Source organism: Eurosta solidaginis, chromosome 3, assembly GCF_040869045.1.
Source record: "Eurosta solidaginis isolate ZX-2024a chromosome 3, ASM4086904v1, whole genome shotgun sequence".
Classification (NCBI taxonomy): Eukaryota; Metazoa; Arthropoda; class Insecta; order Diptera; family Tephritidae; genus Eurosta; species Eurosta solidaginis.
Genome location: NC_090321.1, coordinates 270449293 through 270472133, shown reverse-complemented (window position 1 = coordinate 270472133; position 22841 = coordinate 270449293). Strand labels below are relative to the sequence as shown.

At 40.0% G+C, this 22841-nt stretch overlaps 1 protein-coding gene and 1 non-coding gene across 4 annotated transcripts in view; both read right to left on the bottom strand.

Moving 5' to 3' along the window:
* dom (domino) overlaps positions 1–22841 on the bottom strand; it is a 169260-nt gene that overhangs the window by 89341 nt on the left and 57078 nt on the right. For all 3 annotated transcript variants that reach the window (XM_067776462.1, XM_067776460.1, XM_067776461.1), the window contains exons 5-10: positions 9954–10754; positions 9245–9885; positions 8596–9179; positions 7093–7279; positions 6895–7031; positions 6622–6808 (exon numbers count right to left, since the gene is read on the bottom strand). In XM_067776462.1, coding sequence (XP_067632563.1) covers positions 6622–6808; positions 6895–7031; positions 7093–7279; positions 8596–9179; positions 9245–9885; positions 9954–10754 — 2537 coding nt within the window. The remainder of the gene's footprint in view (positions 1–6621; positions 6809–6894; positions 7032–7092; positions 7280–8595; positions 9180–9244; positions 9886–9953; positions 10755–22841) is intronic.
* On the bottom strand, positions 6386–6492 carry LOC137247370 (small nucleolar RNA Me28S-Am2589). The gene has a single exon (XR_010951835.1). It is a non-coding gene; the product is annotated as a small nucleolar RNA Me28S-Am2589 (small nucleolar RNA).

The following is a 22841-nucleotide window of genomic DNA, read 5'->3' as shown; positions in this document are numbered from 1 at the left end:
AATTAACAAGTTTCTATAATAACCTAGACAATTAAAATACTGATTCCTTCTAAGCAAATGTACTCTATCATTCCTTTATTTATCTACTAGCCTTTACCCGCGGCCCCGTCCGCAAAGAGAAAATTAAATATATGGGATATTCACGTTAGCCTGCTTATCAAGTTATCTGTTTAAAAAGATGTTTCTGTCCAATACATTTTATTTTTGTAATTGAGTAAAAAAAGAACTAAATGAGCTGATAACCTGACAGGATCCCCAAATGATCCCGAAGTTATCCAGAAAAATCCACGAAATGACCCCGACGCTATCGCGGACAGATCCCGAAAACCATTTAGAAATGCCACGCAAGGGTCTCCAAATTCTAGACTTATCCAGAGAACCACAAAGAAATGATGCCTGAAGGGTACCAAAATGATCCCGAAATAGTCCCGAAAAAGTTCCGAAATGACCCTGACGGGCTCCCGGACGGTTCTCAAAAACCATCCAGAAAATATCCAGGAAGGGTCCTTAGGGGATCCACGACGGATCGCGAAAACCATACAGAAATGATTCCGGAAGGGTCCCAAAATGATCCCATATTAGTCCCGAAAAAGTCCTGAAATGACCCCAACGGGATCCCAGACGGATTCCGAAAACTATTCAGAAATGATGCCGGAAAGGTCCTCAAATGATCCCCTAATAGTCCCGAAATGACCCTGACGGGATCTCGAACGGACTCCTAAATGACCCTGACGGGATCCCGGACAGATCTCGAAATCCATCCAGAAATGATCTTGGAAACCCAAAATAATCCCGAAACAATATCTGAAAAGTCCAGAAATTACCCCGACGGGATCCCTCACGGATCCCAAAAACTATCCAGAAATGATGCCGGAATGTCCTCAAAAGATCCCCTAATAGTCCCGAAATGACCGAAAACCATCCAGAAATTATGCCGGATGGGACCCCAAATGATCCCGAATACCATACAGAAATGATGCCGGAAAATACCCCAAATGATCCCCAAATAGTCCCAAAAAAGTTCCGAAATGACCCGGAAGGGATCCCGGACGGATCCCGAAAACCATCCAGAAATTATGCCGAAAGGGTCCCCTAATGATCCGATACCAGTCGATAAAAAGTCCCGAAATAACCCCGACGGGATGCCGGACGGATCCTCAAAATCATATAGAAATGATGCCGGAAGGTACCCCAAATGATCCCGAAATAGTCCCGAAATGACCCTGGCAGGATCCCGTACGGATCCCGAAATCCATCCAGAAATGATGCCGAAAGGCTCCCCTAATTATCCCGTATTAGTCCCGAAAAAGTCCCGAAATGACCCCGACGGGATTCCTGACGGATCCCGAAAAGCATCCAGAAATAATGCCGAAAAGGTCCCCAAATCATCCCGTATTAGTCAAGAAAAAGTCCTGAATTGACCCCGTCGGGATCCCGGATGGATCCCGAAAACTATCCACTAATGATGCCGGAAGGTATCCCGAAATAGTCCCGAAATGACCCTGACGGGATCCCTAAAACCATCTAGAAATGGTGCCGGAAGGTACCTCAAATGATCCCGAAATAGTACCGAAATGACCCCGACGGGATCCCGGACGGATCCCGAAAACCATCTAGAAATGATGCCGGAAGGTACCCCAAATGATCCCGAAATAGTCCCGAAATGACCCCGACGGGATACCGGACGGATCCCGAAAATCATCCAGAAATGATGCCGAAAGCGTCCCAAATGATCCCGTATTCGTCGAGAAAAATTCCCGAAATGACCCCGACGGAATCCCGGACGGATCCTCAAAACCATATAGAAATGATGCCGGAAGGTACCCCAAAGGATCCCGAAATAGTTCCGTAATGAACCTGACGGGATCCCGGACGGATCCCGAAAACCATCTAGAAATGATGCCGGAAGGTACCCCAAATGATCCCGAAATAGTCCCGAAATGACCCCGACGGGATCCCGGACGGATCCCGAAAACCATACAGAAATGATGCCGAAAGCGTCCCCAAATGATCCCGTATTAGTCGAGAAAAAGTCCCGAAATGAACCCGACTGGTTCCCGGACGGATCCCGAAAAGCATCCAGATATGATGCCGAAAGGGTCCCCAAATGATCCCGTATAAGTCGAGAAAAAGTCCCGAAATGACCAAGACGGGATCCCGGACGGATCCCGAAAACCATCCAGAAATGATGCCGAAAGCGTCCCCAAATGATCCCGTATTAATCGAGAAAAAGTCCCGAAATGACCCCAACGGGTTCGCGGACGGATCCCGAAAAGCATCCAGATATGATGCCGAAAGGGTCGCCAAATGATCCCGTATTAGTCGAGAAAAAGTCCCGAAATAACCCCGACGGGATCCCGGACGGATCCTCAAAATCATATAGAAATGGTGCCGGAAGGTAACCCAAATGATCCCAAAATAGTCCCGAAATGACCCTGATTGGATCCTGGACGGATCCCGAAAACCATCTAGCAATGATGCCGGAAGGTACCTCAAATGAACCCGTATTAGTGGAGAAAAAGTCCCAAAATTACCCTGAAGGGATCCCGAACGGATCCCGAAAACCATACAGAAATGATGCCGAAAAGGTCCCCAAATGATCCCGTATAAGTCGAGAAAAAGTCCCGAAATGACCAAGACGGGATCCCGGACGGATCCCGAAAACCATCCAGAAATGATGCCGAAAGCGTCCCCAAATGATCCCGTATTAGTCGAGAAAAAGTCCCGAAATGAACCCGACGGGATCCCGGACGAATCCCGAAAACCATCTAGAAATGATGCCGGAAGGTACCCCAAATGATCCCGAAATAGTCCCGAAATGACCCCGTCGGGATCCCGGACGGATCCCGAAAACCATCCAGAAATGATGCCGAAAGCGTCCCCAAATGATCCCGTATTAGTCGAGAAAAAGTCCCGAAATGACCCCGACGGGTTCCGGACGGATCCCGAAAACCATCGAGAAATGATGCCGAAAGGGTCCCCAAATGATCCCGTATAAGTCGAGAAAAAGTCCCGAAATGACCAAGACGGGATCCCGGACGGATCCCTAAAACCATCTAGCAATGATGCCGGAAGCTACCCCAAATGATCCCGTATTAGTCGAGAAAAAGTCCAGAAATGACCCCGACGGGATCCCTGATGGATCCCGAAAACCATCTAGAAATGATGCCGCAAGGTACCTCAAAGGAACCCGTATTAGTCGAGAAAAAGTCCCAAAATGACCCTGAAGGGATCCCGAACGGATCCCGAAAACCACACAGAAATGATGCCGAAAAGGTCCCCAAATGATCCCGTATTAGTCGAGAAAAAGTCCCGAAATGACCCCGACGGGATCCCGGACGGATCCCGAAAACCATTTAGAAATGATGCCGAAAGGGTCCCCAAATGATCCCGTATTAGTCGAGAAAGGGCCCCGAAATGACCCTGACGGGATCCGGACGGAACCCGAAAACCATCCAGAAATGATGCCGAAAGGGTCCTCAAATGATCCCGTATAAGTCGAGAAAAAGTCCAGAAATGACCCCGACGGGACCCGGACGGATCCCGAAAACCATCCAGAAATGATGCCGAAAGGCTCCCCAAATGATCCCGTCTTAGTCGAGAAAAAGTTCCGAAATGACCCCGACGGGATCCCGGACGGATCCCGAAAACCGTCCAGAAATGATGCCGGAAGGGTCCCCAAATGATCGCGAAATAGTCCCGAAATGATCCCGGAATAGTCCCGAAAATGTCTCAAAATAATCCCGACGGAATCCCGGACGGATCCCGAAAACTATACACAAATGATCCCGGAAGGGTTCCAAAATAATCCCGGAATAGTCCCGAAAAAGTCCAGAAATGACCCCGGCGGGATCGCGGACGGATCCCGAAAACCATCCAGAAATGATCCCTGAAGGGTCTCGAGATGACCCAAACGGGATTACAAATATGGTGAAGATAATTATAAAACCATGTTAATAAGGCAACAGGCGCGTTGGAGCGAATGAAGAGTTACAAAGAAACATACAGGTAAAGCTAATAAAAGCGTGCTAATAAAAGCAATTGATGGAGGGCGGATGGCGGGAGGAGGAGAGTACCACTGATCGTTTTGCCAAAATTGTTTAGATCTCGATCTGTATGAGACAGATACCAAAAATTATTGATTTTAGGACAAAATTTACATTGAGTTATAACAATTTATAGATTTTGCCCGAGAGGGGAAAGGGGGGGGGGGGGGGGGGGGGGGGCGGGGGTGTATCACTGCTCACTTTGTAAGCCCTCGACTTATTTCACCCATTGAGTTTGTAATATTGGCGAAGGTCAGTATACGTAAAGTTATAATGTGTAAAAATTGTTAAAAAGTAATTATTCGAAGGGGTTGTGGGACCCCATTCCCCCTTTCCATGTTCGAAAAAAATTTCGCCAGTAGCCTATTATCTCTGTCCCAAATTTCATCAAAATCCGTGAAGCCGTTCGGGCGTGATTCAGTCGCAAAGACAAAAATATATAATAATTAAATTATAACTGTTCCTAGGGGGCGGAGACCACGCCCCTTTTGAAAAATATATAGCTAGTAGATCCTTCTAGACTATTGGCTATATGCATGCCAAATTTCATACAAATCCGTCCAGCCGTTCTTGCGTGATTGAGTCACAAAGACAAACGTCTGGACAAACATCCAAACATCCAAACATCCAAACATCTTCACATCCAAACTTTGCCATTTATAATATATATTAGATTTACTATTTATTAAATATATTATTTGTTGTAACCTTTTCTTAGCCATAGTCATTAGCTTTAAGTTTCAAGATTAGATTGTTCCTATTTTATTTATGCCTTTTACCGACTAGCACTGTAAAATAATTTTTGTCAAATTGTTGTGCTGGGATGAATTGCCTAATAAATACAAATACAAAAAATAAAAAAAAAATAAAATTGACTATTTATTGACCCTCTTATTAATTTAACAATAAATAAGACACCAAGCATCTCCCTGCGGCTCTGCAATGTGGGCAGCTGTATTAGTTTTAACCGGCTGCAATAGGGGGGGAAGATTTTTGGAAGGATCCCATGGTAAGTGTTTTAAAGCGAAACGCAAAAATTGTTTCTGGACCGATTCCAGCTTGTCAGAATGAACCTGATAACGCGGATTCCAAATTATTAAAGCATATTCCAAAGTAGATTTGACCAATGATGTAAAAAGACTTTTTGTAACGTATGGGTCATTAAATTCTTTAGACCAACGTTTAACGAAAGCCAAAGTACCTTTAGCGCTATTCACGCAAGATTCAATATGAAGTTTAAAATCGAGTTTTGGGTCCATTGTAACGCCAAAATCAATAAAATTAGTGACTTACTTGATTTCATAGTCGCCAATAACATAATCATGGGATTGGAAGGACTTCTTTGTAAAACACATGAACTTACATTTAGGTAGGTTTAGTGACATGGCGTTTACATTACACCAGTCACCAAGACTATTCAGATCAGCCTGAAGACATGCCCTATCCACGGGTGAGCGGATAGGCATTACAACTTTGACATCATCAGCGTACATCAACGGCTTGCAGCTCTTCAAAACACTAGGAAGGTCATTAATGAACAACAGGAACAAAACCGGCCAAGATGGCTGCCTTGAGGAACACCAGAAGTTACGTTTATGAACCGAGACCAACAAGTATTAAATATAACTGTTTGTTTTCTTTCCTTCACATAAGAAGACACCCAAGATAGAAGCAAAGGAGGAAATCCCAACCGATCAAGTTTGAATAAAAGTATAGAATGAGAAACTTTATCAAATGCCTTACTAAAATCAGTATAAATAACATTAACTTCACAATTAGTCTTAAAACTGTTGGTTACAAAGGTTGTAAACTCGAGCAAGTTGGATACCGTTGATTTACTCTTGCAAAAGCCATGTTGTCGAAAGTCAATTAATGAAGATACTCTAAAAGCAATCTGTTTTGTGATAATAAATTCAAATAGCTTAGGAATAGTGTTGAGTTTGGCTATTCCTCTATAATGTATAACACACGTTCTTCTTCCATTTTTATGCAGTGGTATAATGAATGATTCTTTCCAATTCTTGGGGAATACCCCTTGCTTCAGGGACGCATTAAACAAACAGGCTAGAGGTCGATATAAGTATCGAGCACAAGATTTCAGCACTACCGACGGAATTTGATCCGGACCACTAGAGTAAGAAATTTTTAGATTTTCCAGATGAGTTAAAACATCATCAGTATATATATATGGGACTGCCTGGGAATCCAGGCGAGACAATCTGAAAGGATAATTCGATGGCGGGTAATCATAGGTGTTTGAATAAGTAGATTCTAGAAATCCGCAAACATGTTAGCAATTTATGCTATCAAATATTTCGTAATATATACTGTACCACAATCTCATAATTCAGACAAATGCCTCGCAAATGCGAACATCCTTTTTATCTCGATCCGCTCAATAATAGATTGGATCAAAATGTCAGTGACAATTTATCATCAGTTTAAACTATAAAATTTTCGCAAGACATGCTCAATGCATTTCAATATATTCTGCAATAATAAAATTTTTGATTTTTATCTCAATGCATTCAACATATCCAACAAAGCTTTAACACGCACATAAGTTATAACATACCGTAAACGGATCATATTCCAACAAATCATAAGTAAGCCGTGGCGCATCATATGTTATGCCTTCCATTTGAAATGGCGATATTGTTGGACGTACTTCAAACATATTTGGATGATTACAAACTTTACGCAATTGCATCAGCACGTTGATGACACTCAAAAGATTTCCTGCTGATAGTGTTTCTTTTGTTCTAAACAAGTAAAAATAACGGGGAAAACAATTTTGTTTAATTTATACAATTTCATAAATCAACAGCAACTAGGTTTACACACTCACTTTGACCGGCTCATAAAATCTTCGTACAAATATCGCTGCCGATTAGACAAACGACACATTATAACGTGCTCATATTTTTTGGGCATTTGCTTTTCGACTTCTTTTTTTAAACGCCGCAACAAGAATGGACGTATGACCTGAGATTAAAAAGGAATAATTGAGTGTAAATACACAGACGTTTTCTGAAGAAAACTAAACCTTATGCAAACGACTTATGAGCGTCTCATTATACTCCATGTTGCCTTCAATCATACCAGTCATCGGATTTGAAAACCATTCTTTGAACTCACGATGTGAAGAAAACACATATGGCATAAGAAAATGCATGAGTGACCATAATTCCATTAAATCATTTTGAAGCGGAGTGCCAGTGAGTAAAAGACGTCTAGGAAGAGAGTAACGAATTATATAAGTACGAATTATTATTATAAAACATACTATTTGGTCTTAAATAATTTTTATTTAATTTTTACTTTATATTTTTAATTCTTATTTTTTTTTTTTAATTTGTTTTTTTTTTAATTTTTTATTTATATTTTCGTTTACTATTAATCTTATTACTTTTCTTTCTATTATTTTTAAATATAAATATTTTTTGATATTTTAAGACGGGTAACATTTTTACTTTTTATTATATTTAAGATATCAATACCCCTGGGAGCATACCCGAGCACTTTTCAAGCGAAAGTATTCGCCATAAGCCGGTGCGCTGACCTGAACCTTGAGCGCAAATACTCCAATGAAACAATTGCCATACGCATTGACAGTCAGGCCGCCCTCAAGGGAATCTCGGGTTTGAAATAAAATCAGGACTGGTCCCTGAGTGTGTAGAAAAGCTAAATCATCTAGGAGCACACAACGAACTACTGTTGGCCTGGGTTCCAGCCACAGGGGAGTTGAGGGTAATGAGCAGGCGGACAGCCTGACCAGAGAGGCAGCAACGACACGACCTATTGGTCCCGAGCCGTCCCTGCCAGTAGGCCCACAGGAAATTAGGGGGCATCTATTAGTAGAAGAAAGGGAAAAGAGGGAAGAACACTGGCGAAATATGCCAGGCCTGAGACAATCTAAGTTAATATTAGGGCGTTACAGCACAACTCGATATAGGGCATTAATAGGCCTCTCGACTAACAGCTATTCTTACAGGACACTGTAGGCTGAACAGTCACATGCAAAAGCTGGGTATAATATCGAACAACACATGCCGATTTTGTGATCGATCAGCAGAGACGGCGGACCATATCCTCCTGGAGTGTGACGAAAGCTCAAGACGTAGGGCTAAGTTTATGGGCTCACCATGGCAAGAGCATTCTCACATCAAATCCATCAAGCCAGGTGAACTGCTAGGGTTCATCGGGGATGTCGGCTTGGATGAGGTGCTGTGAAGCAGCTGAGGGCACAATAGACCAATGGTCGCAGTGCGATCCTCAATTAATTATCTATCTATATTTTTTAACTTTTTTTATCATTTACCATTTTTTTACAATTTCTTAAGTTATTATAATAGTTTTTCTTATTTAATGTCCTCAGAACGAATTTTAAAAGCCAATGAAAATATTTTACAAAGTCTCTCGTATAATAACTCTTCTGGATTATTTTAAGCACCCAAGCGTAGTTCTTATTCTAATAAACAATTCGAATAAGCACTGATTATGGTGCTAAACCTAAGCTTCCAAGTAAAGTAAATTCGACTCAACTCACCTTTCAGTTGAGAAATTCAATAGTAATTGCCAACGTTGTGACTTGAAATTTTTGATATTTTGTGCTTCATCCAATATAAGATATTTCCATTTCTTGCGACGAAAACTCTGTTGATCTTGTACCACCAATTTGTATGATGTTATACAAACATGAAACGCATTCGGTTTCGTCCATCCTACACGTTTCATTTTGCGCTCTTTCTGTGTACCATAATAGGTGAGTATTTTGAATGCCGGACACCACTTTTTGAACTCCATTTCCCAATTAAGCATCACCGATGATGGCACAACAATTAAATGCGGACCCCAGTTGCCTTTGACGCATGCCAGATGCGCTAGCAGAGCTATTGTTTGTATGGTTTTACCCAAACCCATTTCATCAGCAAGTATACCGTTCAATTTGCGCTCATTCATAGTAACTAACCAATCCAAACCTATATGTTGATATTCACGTAATGTATGTTTAAGAAGAAATGGTACAGGCGTCACCACATTTGTCGAAGATAGTGTATTGCCTTTGGGTTGTATACTTTCGGCAAGAGCAGCAGCATCTTTAATCATATCATCTTTACTGTTGCCATCAGTCTGTAAGAGTGCATTAGTGTCAAAAAAAGAGATGAAAGAAGTTCTGGTATATATTATTTACTTACATCCTCCAACAGACTTTTGAGACCATCTTCCTGTTCATTTTCCTCACTCTCATCAGTGGAATTCACATCGTCATAGTCTTCAACTTCGTCTGAATCGCTTTCGGTTTCCACTGCAGTATCTTCACTGCTGGTATCAGCTTGATCGTCATCGTCCGAATCTACACTCTCCATTTTAGCGCGCTTATTTGCTGGTGGTGCTGAACCTTTCCTGCGCGTTGATATTGCTTTTATTGGTTCATCGATTTTACCTGATTTATACTTTTCTAATAATTGTTCAACTGTCAAATCATTATCGGCTTCTAATTCGTCGATTTCCTTTTTATGATCAATATCCATTTCTTCTTCCTCTTGCTTACTTATTGTATTTTCATCATCGCAGCTATCTTCATTCGCTTCGAATTCGGCATCATCTGCATCATCTTCCTGGCTGCTTGTCGCCATTTTGGAATTTTCCTCTTCAAGTAAAATTTTATCGCGATTCTCCAAATAACCTTTGGGAAGGTCTTTGAGGAAATCATCAAGATCCATTTGAGATTCTTTTTCCAAAGCTGCTACCTCTTCTTTAACATCCGCTGCTTCCTCTTCCGCTTTGGCAATTGTTTCCTCATCATCCTCTGAGCCAGATTCTGGACGGAATTCGTCTAAAAAAAGCGCAAAAATTTAGAAGTCAATTTACAATAACCGATTTAGATAAGCAATGCACACTCACCATCGGATCCGTTATCGCCCGCCGTTTGACGCTTAGGCGAGGATATTCTGCTCGAATCCATGCTTGCGGCTCCGCTAGCACCTGCCGCCGCTGCTGTATCCACTAAACTCTTATTCATCCCTTCAGCAAGTTGCTGAGAGAATTTCTCCGTTTGATCAACGATGAAGCTTAAATGCTGATCAAGCGCTTTCTTTCGCTTCTCTTCCAGCTTTGTGTGGTGTTTATATTCAACCAATTTCTCCACATTTGACCAAAACATTTTTACCTCCTTTGAAATAAATGAGGCTATTCGCTTCAAATGTAACTCTTGCGCTTTCTCAGCCTTTTGCGCCGCATTTGCTTTATCCTGAAAGAATTTCTGTACCATTTTGGCACATTTCTTTGCAGCATTCTTTTTCCATTTGCGTTCTTGTGCAAAATCTGCTGCCAACCAAACCATTTCCTCCAACAAATAGTCCCAGTGTGCTTTCGGACGACTGGGTTCTTGCAATTTTGGCAATCTTTTTTCAGTCCATAATCCCTCTCGTTGTAGTTCGGATACGCGCTGCAGCACATAAACCTCTTGCTTAGCTTTGAATGAAAATTCGAGCGAGTTGTTCGCGGCAGCACTGCCATTGCCGCTATTCGTTGATGTGTTTGTGCCGGTCAAAGCTATTGTATCTACACTACTGCTAGCTGCAGCGGCATTACTGCTATTCACCGATGCTGGCACCAATGTGGCATTGGGTGTGGGCGAATAGAGCGGTGGAGGCGGATTTGTATGCAAATTGCTGTTAACAGCGGGTACAAGCGGTGTGCCACCTAAGAGGATATCGATGTGAAAATGCAAAGAGAAAATTTAATATATTTCACGAATTATGATTGCTTTAACATTCAATTATACAACGGTACATGCGTTAGAGGGATGCACAAATTATACAAAAAAAAACAAAAAAATCAACAAGCAATGGACGGCGTTACAGATAAAGCCAATCGAATTTATTTTTAGAAAACCAATTAATATTAATTAAGGAATAGTGCTTTAACTACAAAGGCAATAAGGATAATGGATGGATCTCAATAAGAAAAATGTGATGCTATTTTATTTGACCCAAAAAAAAAGGAAAACATTGCTGATAATTCGGATGCTCATTTGCAAAATTTGCGATTATATTTCTTATTTATTACGTTGGAACTTTAAGTCGGACTTGCACTACACATAAATCTTAGTAAAAATAGGCTTAAATTCTTTAATATTCCATTTTTTAAATTTATTTCCTTTTATGTTTTTGTTGTTATTATTTCTTCGTTCGTTTTTTTTTACAATTAATTTAAAGAATCATGGGCTCGCATTTTTTCGCTTATTTTTTCCTTTGTTGTTTTTGTTTATTTTTTCTTCCTTTTTTGTTATTTTTTCCCCTTTTTATACTCAGCGTGTTTTGCACACAGAGTATATTAACTTTTATTGGATAACGGTTGGTTGTACAGGTACAAAGGCATCGAGATAGATATAGACATTCATATATCAAACTCATCAGTGAGTAAATATTGAGATATCTTCACCAAATTTGGTACACGAGCTTATCTGAATAGATTTGTATTGAAAATGAGCGAAATCAGATGATAACCACGCCCACTTTTTATATATATAGCATTTTGGTAAAAACACAAAAAACTAATTATTTAGTAAATAATAATGTTGAAATTTGACGTGTGGACTGATATTGACTCTTGATAAAAATAAAAAAATAAAAAATTTGTAATGGGCGTGGCGCCGCCCACTTGTGATAAAATCAATTTTACAAATATTATTAATCATAAATCAAAAATCGTTAAACCTATCGTAACAAAATTCGGCAGACAGGTTGCCTTTACTATAAGGAATGCTTTGAAGAAAAATTAACGAAATCGGTTAAGGACCACGCCCACTTTTATATAAAAGATGTTTAAAAGGGTCGTGGACGAATAAAATAAACTGGGCAAATATAGGCTGACACATCGGAGAATCAAAATCTTTTCCAACTCCTTGGCCCACCGAACGGTGTGCTTCCTTCATTTATTACACCGAGCACGTAGGTAAACGCAGCCTTGTTTAGGCGGAGTTTTTATAACACTAAATTTTTTAAAACCTTTATTATAAGTTCATTAAAACACTCCTTTCATTTACATAACCTCTTCTACTCCAAGACTTTCCTCGCAATTTTTAAATCATGTCTTTCTTGCTCATTTTCTTCTCAAAAAACTGCAAATGATAAGGAATCCATTTTAAGCTCTAAACTTTTTGTTTTTTAATGATATAATGCAATTTTAAACTAAAATTTAAGTTGACATTTTTATTTACAATCGCTCAGCTGACTTCGAATAACCAAAATTTGACATTTTATGTTGGCAGCACTTTTTACGGTTTCACATGAGTTCAGTGATAGCAAATTGTTCGTATGCAAATGATACGGAATCCATTTTAAGCACTAAACTTTTTTTTTTTAATGATATAATGCAATTTTAAACTAAAACTTATGTTGACATTTTGATTTACAATCGCTCAGCTGACTTCGAATAACCAAAATTTGACGTTTTATGTTAGCAGCACTTTTTACGGTTTCACATGAGTTCAGTGATAGCAAATTGTTCGTATTCGTAGCGGAGGGTTGTATTCGCAGATTTTCTACGATGGATTCAAGAATAGAGCTGATTATATCAAAATTATCATCTGTATTTAAATCGCTTTAAGCAAAACTAGGTGAGAACTGCGAAGTCTTTATGCCGTTACGTTTTTCATTTTTATATTTGGTTTCTATTTTTTTTATATCTCTATTTTTAGGGCTATGCCATTTTAATGTAATTTTTTTAGGTTTTTCCATATTTTTTGGTTATGTTTTAATTTTTTAATTACCATCAATTTTGTTTTTACTTAAAACGCTTGTTTTAATTTCTTCCCAATTTTTTAATTTTAAATTCCTATTTACATATTTTCTTTTTTTTTATCCATATCCTTTTTTCCTATCCATTTTATTTTATCCTGTTTTTTTTTTGCCTTTTATAGTTAGTTATTTTATTTATTATATTACAACAAAGAATTATAAAAGTAGAAATTGTAAAACTATACTTTAAAATAATAAATAATGGATCTTAGACAATAACATTAATTGTTGCGTGTCTACATAGCACATATAGTTAAAAACAATAGTTTAAGCAAATTCTGTTACAATAAGTTCCCTATATTTAACGCAACTACTTATATAAGAGCGTAGCGAGTGATAGTTACCACCACTAAGAATAGTTAAAACCTTTTGCAGGTCCAAAACTTTCTCACCAAAACATTGAAACCGGATATCTTTGTAAATAGGACATATCCCAATAAAATGAAAGGTGTCTCCAGCAGTACATAAGTTGCAAACCGAGCAGTTTACAGAAGTGACATTTTTAAAAGCTCTTGCATTGAGGTTTAGCAAGCCACCCCTAGCGCGAAAGATCAGACTTATGGCGTAGGCCGAAAACTCATTGGAGAAGTAAGTGACCTAGATTGCAGTGCACTCTCGGTGTAGCTAGCAAACTCTTTTTGCAGCAATCTCTCTAGTACTACAGGAATTCGCAGTTTTAGCGCTGCAGACGAGAAATCACGCTGAGGGTCCATATCAACACTTACATAAACATTTTCCCAGCTTTTCACCCAGTACGAGCCTTGACGCACTGTCGCCTCAGCTACAATGCGGGTCAGTCTATTTGGTGATAAACTAAAACAGCGCGCGATATAATACATGTGCGTGCTCGAAGTATGGTAGAATAGCGAACATACACCTGATTCGACGTGCAACATATAGTTTGGAGTGTTAGATGGGAGAAATATTAGCTTTTTTATAAAGAACCGCAGGTGTTTCTCTACGGACTCAAACCTATTAATAACCCATAGTTGCGAGCCATAAAACATGATAGACCTGGACGCCGCTTCGAAAATTTTCATCTTTTGCGAGATGGGAATTCTGGCGTTATTTATATATTTGAGCCATGTAGCAACTATAGCAGTTTTAGCTTCTGGCAGTTTCGCATCTAAGTGCTTTATGAAAGAAAGTATATAATTTAAAAGCACGCCTAAGTATTTGTACTCATTTACAATCCCAATAGTGTCATTACCATAATTCCAGCAATACCCCGCGGGCATCCTGCTAGCTTCCCTAAAAACTAATATTTTGGATTTAGAGAGATTAACTGTTGTTGTTGTTGTTGTTGTTGTAGCAGTGCTTCGCCCCACCTAACAGACGCGACCGATCACAAATTGTCATCAATATCCTCTAACGGGAGTCCAAGGAAACTTGCTGTTTCAACAGGGGTGGACCATAAGGAAAGGGGTGTTAAGAGGCGTTGGTTCCACATTACAATTAAAGAGATGGTTGGTGTCATGTGGGGACACATTGCAAGCGGGGCATACATTTTGTATGTCGGGGTTGATTCTGGATAGGTAAGAGTTTAACCAGTTACAGTATCCAGAGAGATTAACTGTCAAACCCCACTGCTTACTGTAAAGGTAAAGCGCATCTATCATTTTCTGTAAATCTGTTGCAGAGTCTGCCAGAAGCACAATATCGTCAGCGTACAAAAGAACTTTAACTACAGCGTCAGCAACCTTTACACCATAGGAGAGAATGTCACTTAAGTCATTAATATATAAAGAGAACTGGACTTAGCATGCACCCTTGCCGTACACCCTGTTTAACAGAAAATGGTTCCGAAAGCACTCCATCCATTCAAACCTGACTAGTTGTATCTTCAATAATTAAGCGAAGTACCTCAATAATGTGGCTAGATAGACCGAGCTGGGCAAGCTTGTAGAAAAGCAAATTCCGTGGAACTGTGTCAAACACATGAAAAATCGAAAAGAAGGCGAAAGTTTTCTTTTTCACACTAAAGTTCAAGTGTACAATACTGGTCAGGTTGAACATATTGTCAATTGTTGAAAAGTTTTTGCGGAAGCCCGCCTGAAACTCGGTAATAACATTATTGCAATCGAGCCAAGTGTTAATGCGACACAGAAGCAAAGCAGCGAAAATCTTATATATGGTGTCAAGCAGTGATAGTCCCCTGTAGTTGGAAGGAAGGTCAGGGCCGCCTTTTTTGAAGAGGGCGATAACAATTTTGCCTTTTATATATTTTAACGAATTTGCTGCAAATCCTCTTATTTGCAATCCTCTGCTAAGTTCGAATCACTAAACTGTTGAATAAATAACTCCAATTTGTAATAATGCAAAATGGCCTTTATTAAAGTACTTCACAATAACACTCAAACTGTGCAACGAATAGCTTGCTTAATAACCACACTGATTGATAGCTCAATGAAACTCTACTATTCAAAATAATACTGCTATTGCTAGATATCGTCTTAATCGCAACTGCTTACTAGTTAGTTTCGGCTACAAAATCGCCAGCCACAACTACGTGCACAAATTATTGCTCTCTCTTGTAACAACTCAGATAAGATATATGCATGTGTTTGTGCATTGCCGCTCCGCTGCTCGTATACGTACATATGTGTAGACGCAATTATTTATTTGTTTATGTAGATACATAATGATTGATATATTGATGTGAATGTTTGTAGTTTACAGTCTCTCGCGCATACATAGCCGTATAAGTAAATGCATCTGTGTGTGACATCTTTCGGCTGCCTTATATATGTGTATACATGATTTGATTATTGACGTAAATACTGCTTATCGTGGCCTTGGCATCGCCTTAGTGATGGTATAACTTAGTGATGTTAATATCCGTGACACTGCCCTCCACCTAAGTCTGATCGTCCCGATCAGACAAATCTCCCGATCTAAACTTTGCCAGCCTTTCCAAATGGACCACTTTCATTTTGGTTCGTAGATTACCGATGGTTTGTATGCGGTACACTACATCGTTGATCCGTTTTACAACTTTGTATGGGCCTTCCCAATTACACTGCAATTTCGGGGACAAACCTTTTTTTCGTTGCGGGTTGTATAACAGCACCAAATCTCCTTCCTGAAAACCTTCTGAATTAATTGCTTTATCATATCTGGCTTTCATCTTGTCACTCATAATCTTTGTTCGTTGCCTTATCAGATCATGTATTTCTCTTAGCTCTTCTTCCAAATCACTAGTGGATTTCATGACATTTCTCTCCGCATTGGCATCTATCCCAAACTTCAAATCAGCTGGCAGTCTAAGGTCATTGCCAAAAATTACTTTTGCAGGGGTTTGGCCCGTTGTCTCATGCATTGCTGATCGGTAAGCCATCAAGAATAATGGTATGCGGGTATCCCATTCTTTATGGTACTTGTCCACTACTTTCCTTAAGTGCTCCTCCAATGTTCTATTGAATCGTTCTACCATACCATCGGATTGAGGATGCAATGTAGTTGTCCGTGTTTTTCGAATGCCCAATGACTTACACATTTCCTGGAACACAGCTGATTCGAAATTCCTGCCTTGGTCAGAATGTAACTCCATTGGTACACCATACCTTGCAACCCAATTGTTTATAAACACTTCTGCTACCGTTTCCGCTTCTTGATTTGGGATTGGGTATACCTCTGGCCATTTGCTGAAATAATCCATAACTACCAGTACATATTTGTTTCCGCCGTTGCTAGTAGGAAATGGACCGGCGACATCCATAGCGATCCTTTCAAATGGCGCACCTGAGTTATATTGCTTCATCTGGCCATGACTTCGTGTTCTGGGCCCTTTCGCTCTGCTGCAAACCTCGCAGTTCGCAATCCACTCAGTGACCGACTGACGGCAACCAACCCAATAGAATCTCTGTTTAATCTTCTCGAGCGTCTTCGTGATTCCAAGATGACCTCCGCTTGGACCATTATGCAGCTCGCTGAGCACATCAGGAATCCTCTTTCTGGGAACAACTATCAGTTTATTCTTGTATTTACCATCCTCACTCTCCCATACTCGATGAAGGCAACCGGATATCAATTCTAAACTGTTCCACTGTGCCCAATATGACTTCGCAATGGGACTCTCTGCTGACATCTCTTCTCTGTTTGGTCTTTCATTTCGTTCGAGCCCTTGCATAACACGTGACAGATCTGCATCTTCTAGCTGGCACTTTCTTAGCTGTTCCTTGTCCCATTCATCTGTACATGTTATAGTCATTAGCCGGACATCTATAATGTCTTCTTTAGCCTCGGCTTTTGAATAGTGCTTGCATTCCAAACTACATGGTCTTCGTGACATTCCATCGGCATTTCCATGGATACTACCTTTTCGATGCTCAATGGAAAAGTCATAGCTTTATAGTCGCTCGATCCACCGTGCCAATTGTCCTTCCGGATTACGGAACTGCAGTAGCCATTTTAAAGCTGCGTGATCTGTCCTGACACGGAATCGCTGGCCGTAGAGGTATTTGTGAAAATGTTTAACGCACTCTACCAATGCCAACAGCTCTCTCCGCGTAACGCAGTAGTTCCTCTCTGGTTTTCCAATCGAACGGCTGTAATAGGCAACTACCTTCTCCTGTCCATCGACCAGTTGTGATAAAACGCCTCCTATAGCATATCCACTCGCATCTGTATCTAGAATAAATGTTGCTCCTGGAATCGGATATGCTAACATTGGGGCAGTGCACAAATGTGCACATTCAATGTTTGGAAAGCCACTTCTTGCTCCTTCTTCCATTCAAAAGCTTTATTTTTTCTTGTAAGCTCATGGAGGCTATGGGCTACGCTGGAAAAATTTTGTACAAATCGGCGGTAATATGTGCACAGCCCAAGGAAACTTCTTAATTCGTGTAGGTTCTGTGGTCTTGGCCAATCCTTTACAGCCTCTATCTTTTCGTTCGCAGTGCAGATGCCCTCTGTCGTTACCTCGTGACCCAAATAATTTACTTCCTTTTTAAACAGCGCACACTTTTTGGGACTTAACTTCAGACCAGCGCCAGCTATTCTTTGGAAAACTTCCTCCAAGTTCTTAAGATGTTCATCGAAATTCTTGCCCAATACGATGATGTCGTCCAGGTACACCAAGCATGTTTTCCAATGTAGTCCTTTCAATACCTGATCCATGAGTCTCTCGAAAGTAGCTGGTGCATTACATAGTCCAAAGGGCATTACTGTAAATTGCCAAAGACCATCTCCGACGCTGAAGGCTGTTTTCTCTTTGTTTTCCTCCTTTACCTCCACTTGCCAGTAGCCGCTTTTCAAGTCCAGTGTGGAAAACCATTTGGTACCAGAGAGCGAGTCCAGAGTGTCGTCAATTCTTGGCAATGGGTAGCTATCCTTTTTCTTAACGTCATTCAACTTCCGGTAGTCCACGCAAAACCTCATTTTTCCATCCTTCTTCTTTACAAGTACTACCGGTGAGCTCCAGGGACTAGCTGATGGTTCGATGACGCCGCTGTCGCTCATTTCTTGTATAATTTGACTCACAACTTCCCGCTTCGCCAGTGGAACACTACGTGGAGCTTGACGGATCGGCCTCGCATCTCCAGTGTCAATTTGATGTTTCACAACGTTGGTGCGCCTGGTTTAGAACCATCCTGGTCAAATATGTTCGCGTACTTTAGGAGCAGTTGTTTTGCCTTACTCTGATATGCTTCCTCTAGCCCCTGCGTCCATGCCGTGATGTCATTTGAAAGATTAGTATTACTAGCTGAAACGTGTTCCTGGAGCTGTTCACAGTTAATAACTACTTCAGCCTCTTGGCATCTTCCCAAAATAGCTCCTTTAGTCAGTTTGAGTGGTGAATTGAACTCATTGAGTACTCTTACCGGAATACGTCCATCTTGTTTTGTCATAGCCAGGGTTTTTCCTACAAGTATGTTCAGTGCTGATTTTTTTGCTGCTTCGACAACCCACAATTTGTTTGTCCCACAATCTCCATCAATCTCCAGCACTCGTTTACTGCTGTAGCCTCTCTCGTAGCCGAAATTAAGTGGTACATCCATGTTCTTATATCGCATCGTCTTGCTTTGCATGTCGATCTTGATGCCCTGGTCGATTAAGAAGTCCACTCCAATTATGATTTCATCAGCAATCTCTGCCACTATAAAATTGTGTACTACCGTGACGTTCCCAATTGCGACTTCACATGATACTTCTCCTAGAACCGTGCTGTCTTCTCCAGTGGCTGTACGCAATCTTGCTCCATGCAATGGTGTTATCTTCTTGTTGACTAAATCCGCTCGAATGATGAAATGAGATGCACCCGTATCTACAGTCAGTAAACGTTCCTTTCCATCCACATGTCCTCCGACAGTAAGATTGTTTGACCTTCCAATTTGTGAGATAGAGATTATGGGGCATTCAATTGAGGGAGCCAGCTGTCGCCCCTTGCGGCTGACTCGCTTTAGTTTAACGATTGAGTGGACTTGGAGATTTGCTCATCTCCTTCAGCTCTGCGTTTATGACCACCCACATTGTTGGAGCTATTGGGACCGGTGCTGCAATGTCGTGCAATATGAACTGGGTTGCCGCACTTGAAACATTTAATAACTCCGGCATTTTTCTGTTGTGATCCCTTCAGTGCTTCCAAAATTGTGTCTACCCATTCTGGCCTTTCTACTTCTACACGATGAGCCTTATATGCTGGTTTACTCAATAGGGAGGCAGTTTCCTGAGTCAATGCATGTGATACCGTTTCAGCAAATGTCAGTTTTGGGTTCGCGTATGTAGCTCGCTTCGTTTCCACGTCCCGTATGCCATTTATGAAACTTTGGATTTTTACCCTTTCAGTGTATTCCACGGGTGCGTCCGCATTTGCAAGATGAGCCAATCTTTCAATATCTGAAGCAAACTCCTGCAATGTCTCATTTGCTTTTTGGTAGCGGTTTTGCAACTCAATTTGGAATATCTGTTTTCTATGCTCGCTTCCATAACGTCGTTCTACAGCAGCCATCAATGCTTCATAATTGTTCCGCTCTCCTTCGGGAATCGTCTGTAGGATTTCCGCTGCTGGCCCCTTCAATGCCACAAACAGTGCAGCAACTTTATCTTCCGCATTCCAGTTGTTCACTGCTGCGGTCTTCTCAAACTGTAGCTTGAAGACCTGGAAAGGAACAGAACCGTCAAATGATGGTGTTTTTACCTTTGGATTGTTTGCTAAAACAGCTGGGCGGTTTAGTTGTAACTGCTCCATACGGCCTTTTAGCGCTTCTATTTCGGCATCAATTTTATCCTCGAGTTGTACAATTTTTGCATCCTGCTCTTCCAGTTTCACAAAGAGCTGCGATGATACCTGTTCCGAAATTTGTGCCGACATTTCAGATATACGTGCCTCTTCCGCTTCCAGTTGAGATGCCAAATATGTCTTCTGTTCTTCCAATTGTGATGTTATACGGGTTTCCTGCGATTCCAGTTGGGATACCATATACGTCTTCTGTTCTTCCAGTTGTGAAGAAATTTGTGTTTCCTGTGCTTCAATCTTCGATGTTATTCGTGTCTCTTGGGATTCCATCTGTGATGACATATACGTTTTCTGTTCTTCTAGTTGAGATGACATATACGTTTTCTGTTCTTCTAGTTGAGATGCCAGTTGAGATGTTATATCTGTCTTTTGCGATTCCAGTTGAGAAGCCACTGTCGATGTTTGAGCAGATATTGCAGCCAAAATCATGTTCAAGTCTGTGTTCGCCATTGTCTGCGGTGTTTCTTCCATTTTTGTTATTTCCTCGCCATCAAGATGAAAGTCATACTCTTCCACATCAATTCCTTCGCTTCCATTGCCTCTCGTAGCCGTGCCTGAAGTTCAAGTTTAACGACGCTTGTATTCAATCCACGGCTCCCCAACTCCTTCTTTAGTTGCTGGATCTTCAATTCACTGAACTTTGCCATGTCCTGGTTGTCCTCTGGAATTTATTCAACAATTCCTCTTCTGACACCAATTGTAACGAATTTGCTGCAAATCCCCTTATTTGCAATCCTCTGCTAAGTTCGAATCACTAAACTGTTGAATAAATAACTCCAATTTGTAATAATGCAAAATGGCCTTTATTAAAGTACTTCACAATAACACTCAAACTGTGCAACGAATAGCTTGCATAATAACCACACTGATTGATAGCTCAATGAAACTCTATTATTCAAAATAATACTGCTATTGCTAGATATCGTCTTAATCGCAACTGCTTGACAACTCAAATCAAACTGAATTACTTCTTGCTCGCCTGCCCCGCTTTTATAGTTTACGCTGCATACTTCTAGGCTCTTCGATTTCCAGAAGTTACTAGTTAATTTCGGCTACAAAATCGCCAGCCACAACTACGTGCACAAATTATTGCTCTCTCTTGTGACAACTCAGATAAGATATATGCATGTGTTTGTGCATTGCCGCTCCGCTGCTCGTATACGTACATATGTGTAGACGCAATTATTTATTCGTTTATGTAGATACATAATGATTGATATATTGATGTGAATGTTTGTAGTTTACAGTCTCTCGCGCATACATAGGCGTATAAGTAAATGCATCTGTGTGTGACATCTTTCGGCTGCCTTATATATGTGTATACATGATTTGATTATTGACGTAAATACTGCTTATCGTGGCCTTGGCATCGCCTTAGTGATGGTATAACTTAGTGATGTTAATATCCGTGACAATATATTACTGTTTTATTAGGATTTTTTATCTTTTTACCTAAACTATTAACAGCATTAATTTTAAGCTGGAAAATAACAGTTTATGTAATCATTTAATGTCTATCAAAATTTCTAGCTTTTAGTCATTTGTTTTTAATAAATACAATAATTAAAAAAAATTTAAGTTAACGGTTTTATTGAAAACAATTCTTACATTAAGTAATAATAATACTAAAAGCTAGAAAATAATTAGGTAGGTCCTAGATACTAGTCATCATACTCCTCATCAATCTAGGGCGTTCATCAGATAATTAAATAAAAGCGTTGGACGCGTCAAATTTCTATTGATAGTCATAAGTAAGACCAACTGAACCTTAATAAGGTTATGTCACGCCTCACATTTTTAGAAATTTCACGCGCCTAACGCTTTTATTTGTCTGAGCAACGCCCTAGATTGATGAGGAGTATGATGACTAGTACCTAGGACCTACCTAATTATTTTCTAGCTTTTAGTATTATTATTACTTCATGTAAGTATTGTTTTCAATAAAACCGTTTAAATAAAAATTTTTTTTTATTATTTTATTTTCAAGTTTTTAGTCTTAATTGCCTATTATTTCTCATTCTATTTAGTTCATTTAGTGACTCATTATTACAACGACTCTTTCCAGACAATTTGTTACAGTCTAAGTTGAACTCTAAAGTATTTTGATGTTACTTCTACCGGACTGTATGTAATATTTGTTCCAAATATGAGCCAAATCGGACCACAGATACGAGTATTTTTAAATATATCGATCCTTGCGCCACCTGGCGGTGATTTTTTCATATGTCGCTTTCTATTCATTAATGTAATATGTGTTCCAAATATGAGCCAAATCGGACCACTAATACGATTTTTTGAAATATTTCGATGCATGCTCCACCTATCGGAGTTTTGTTTATCTTATTATTGCATTGTTATTGGGTTCTGAACTATAATTCCAAGTTTCAAGCTTGTAGCTTATCGGGAAGTTACTTAAATTTTAATTACAAATGTTGTGCCGGCCGGCCTTGTCAGCTCAAGCTAAATAAAACCGTTTAAAAATAACAAATTTCCAAGAAAATCTTCTTGGAAAATTCTAAGATAATAGTTTCCAATAACATTTTAAATTCAGGCGATCATTTGTGGGAGGTTTTTGGAAGTTCATACTAATTGTCAGCAACTTTAAACGATTGTTTGCGATAATCTAGAATGATTTAGCTTCTGAATTGTAAGCAATCAATTGGCAGTCTCGCAATTAATATATTTTTATAGCACTTTTTTTCAAAATCCTGTAATAGTTTCTATTATACACGATTTGGATCAGTGCAATCA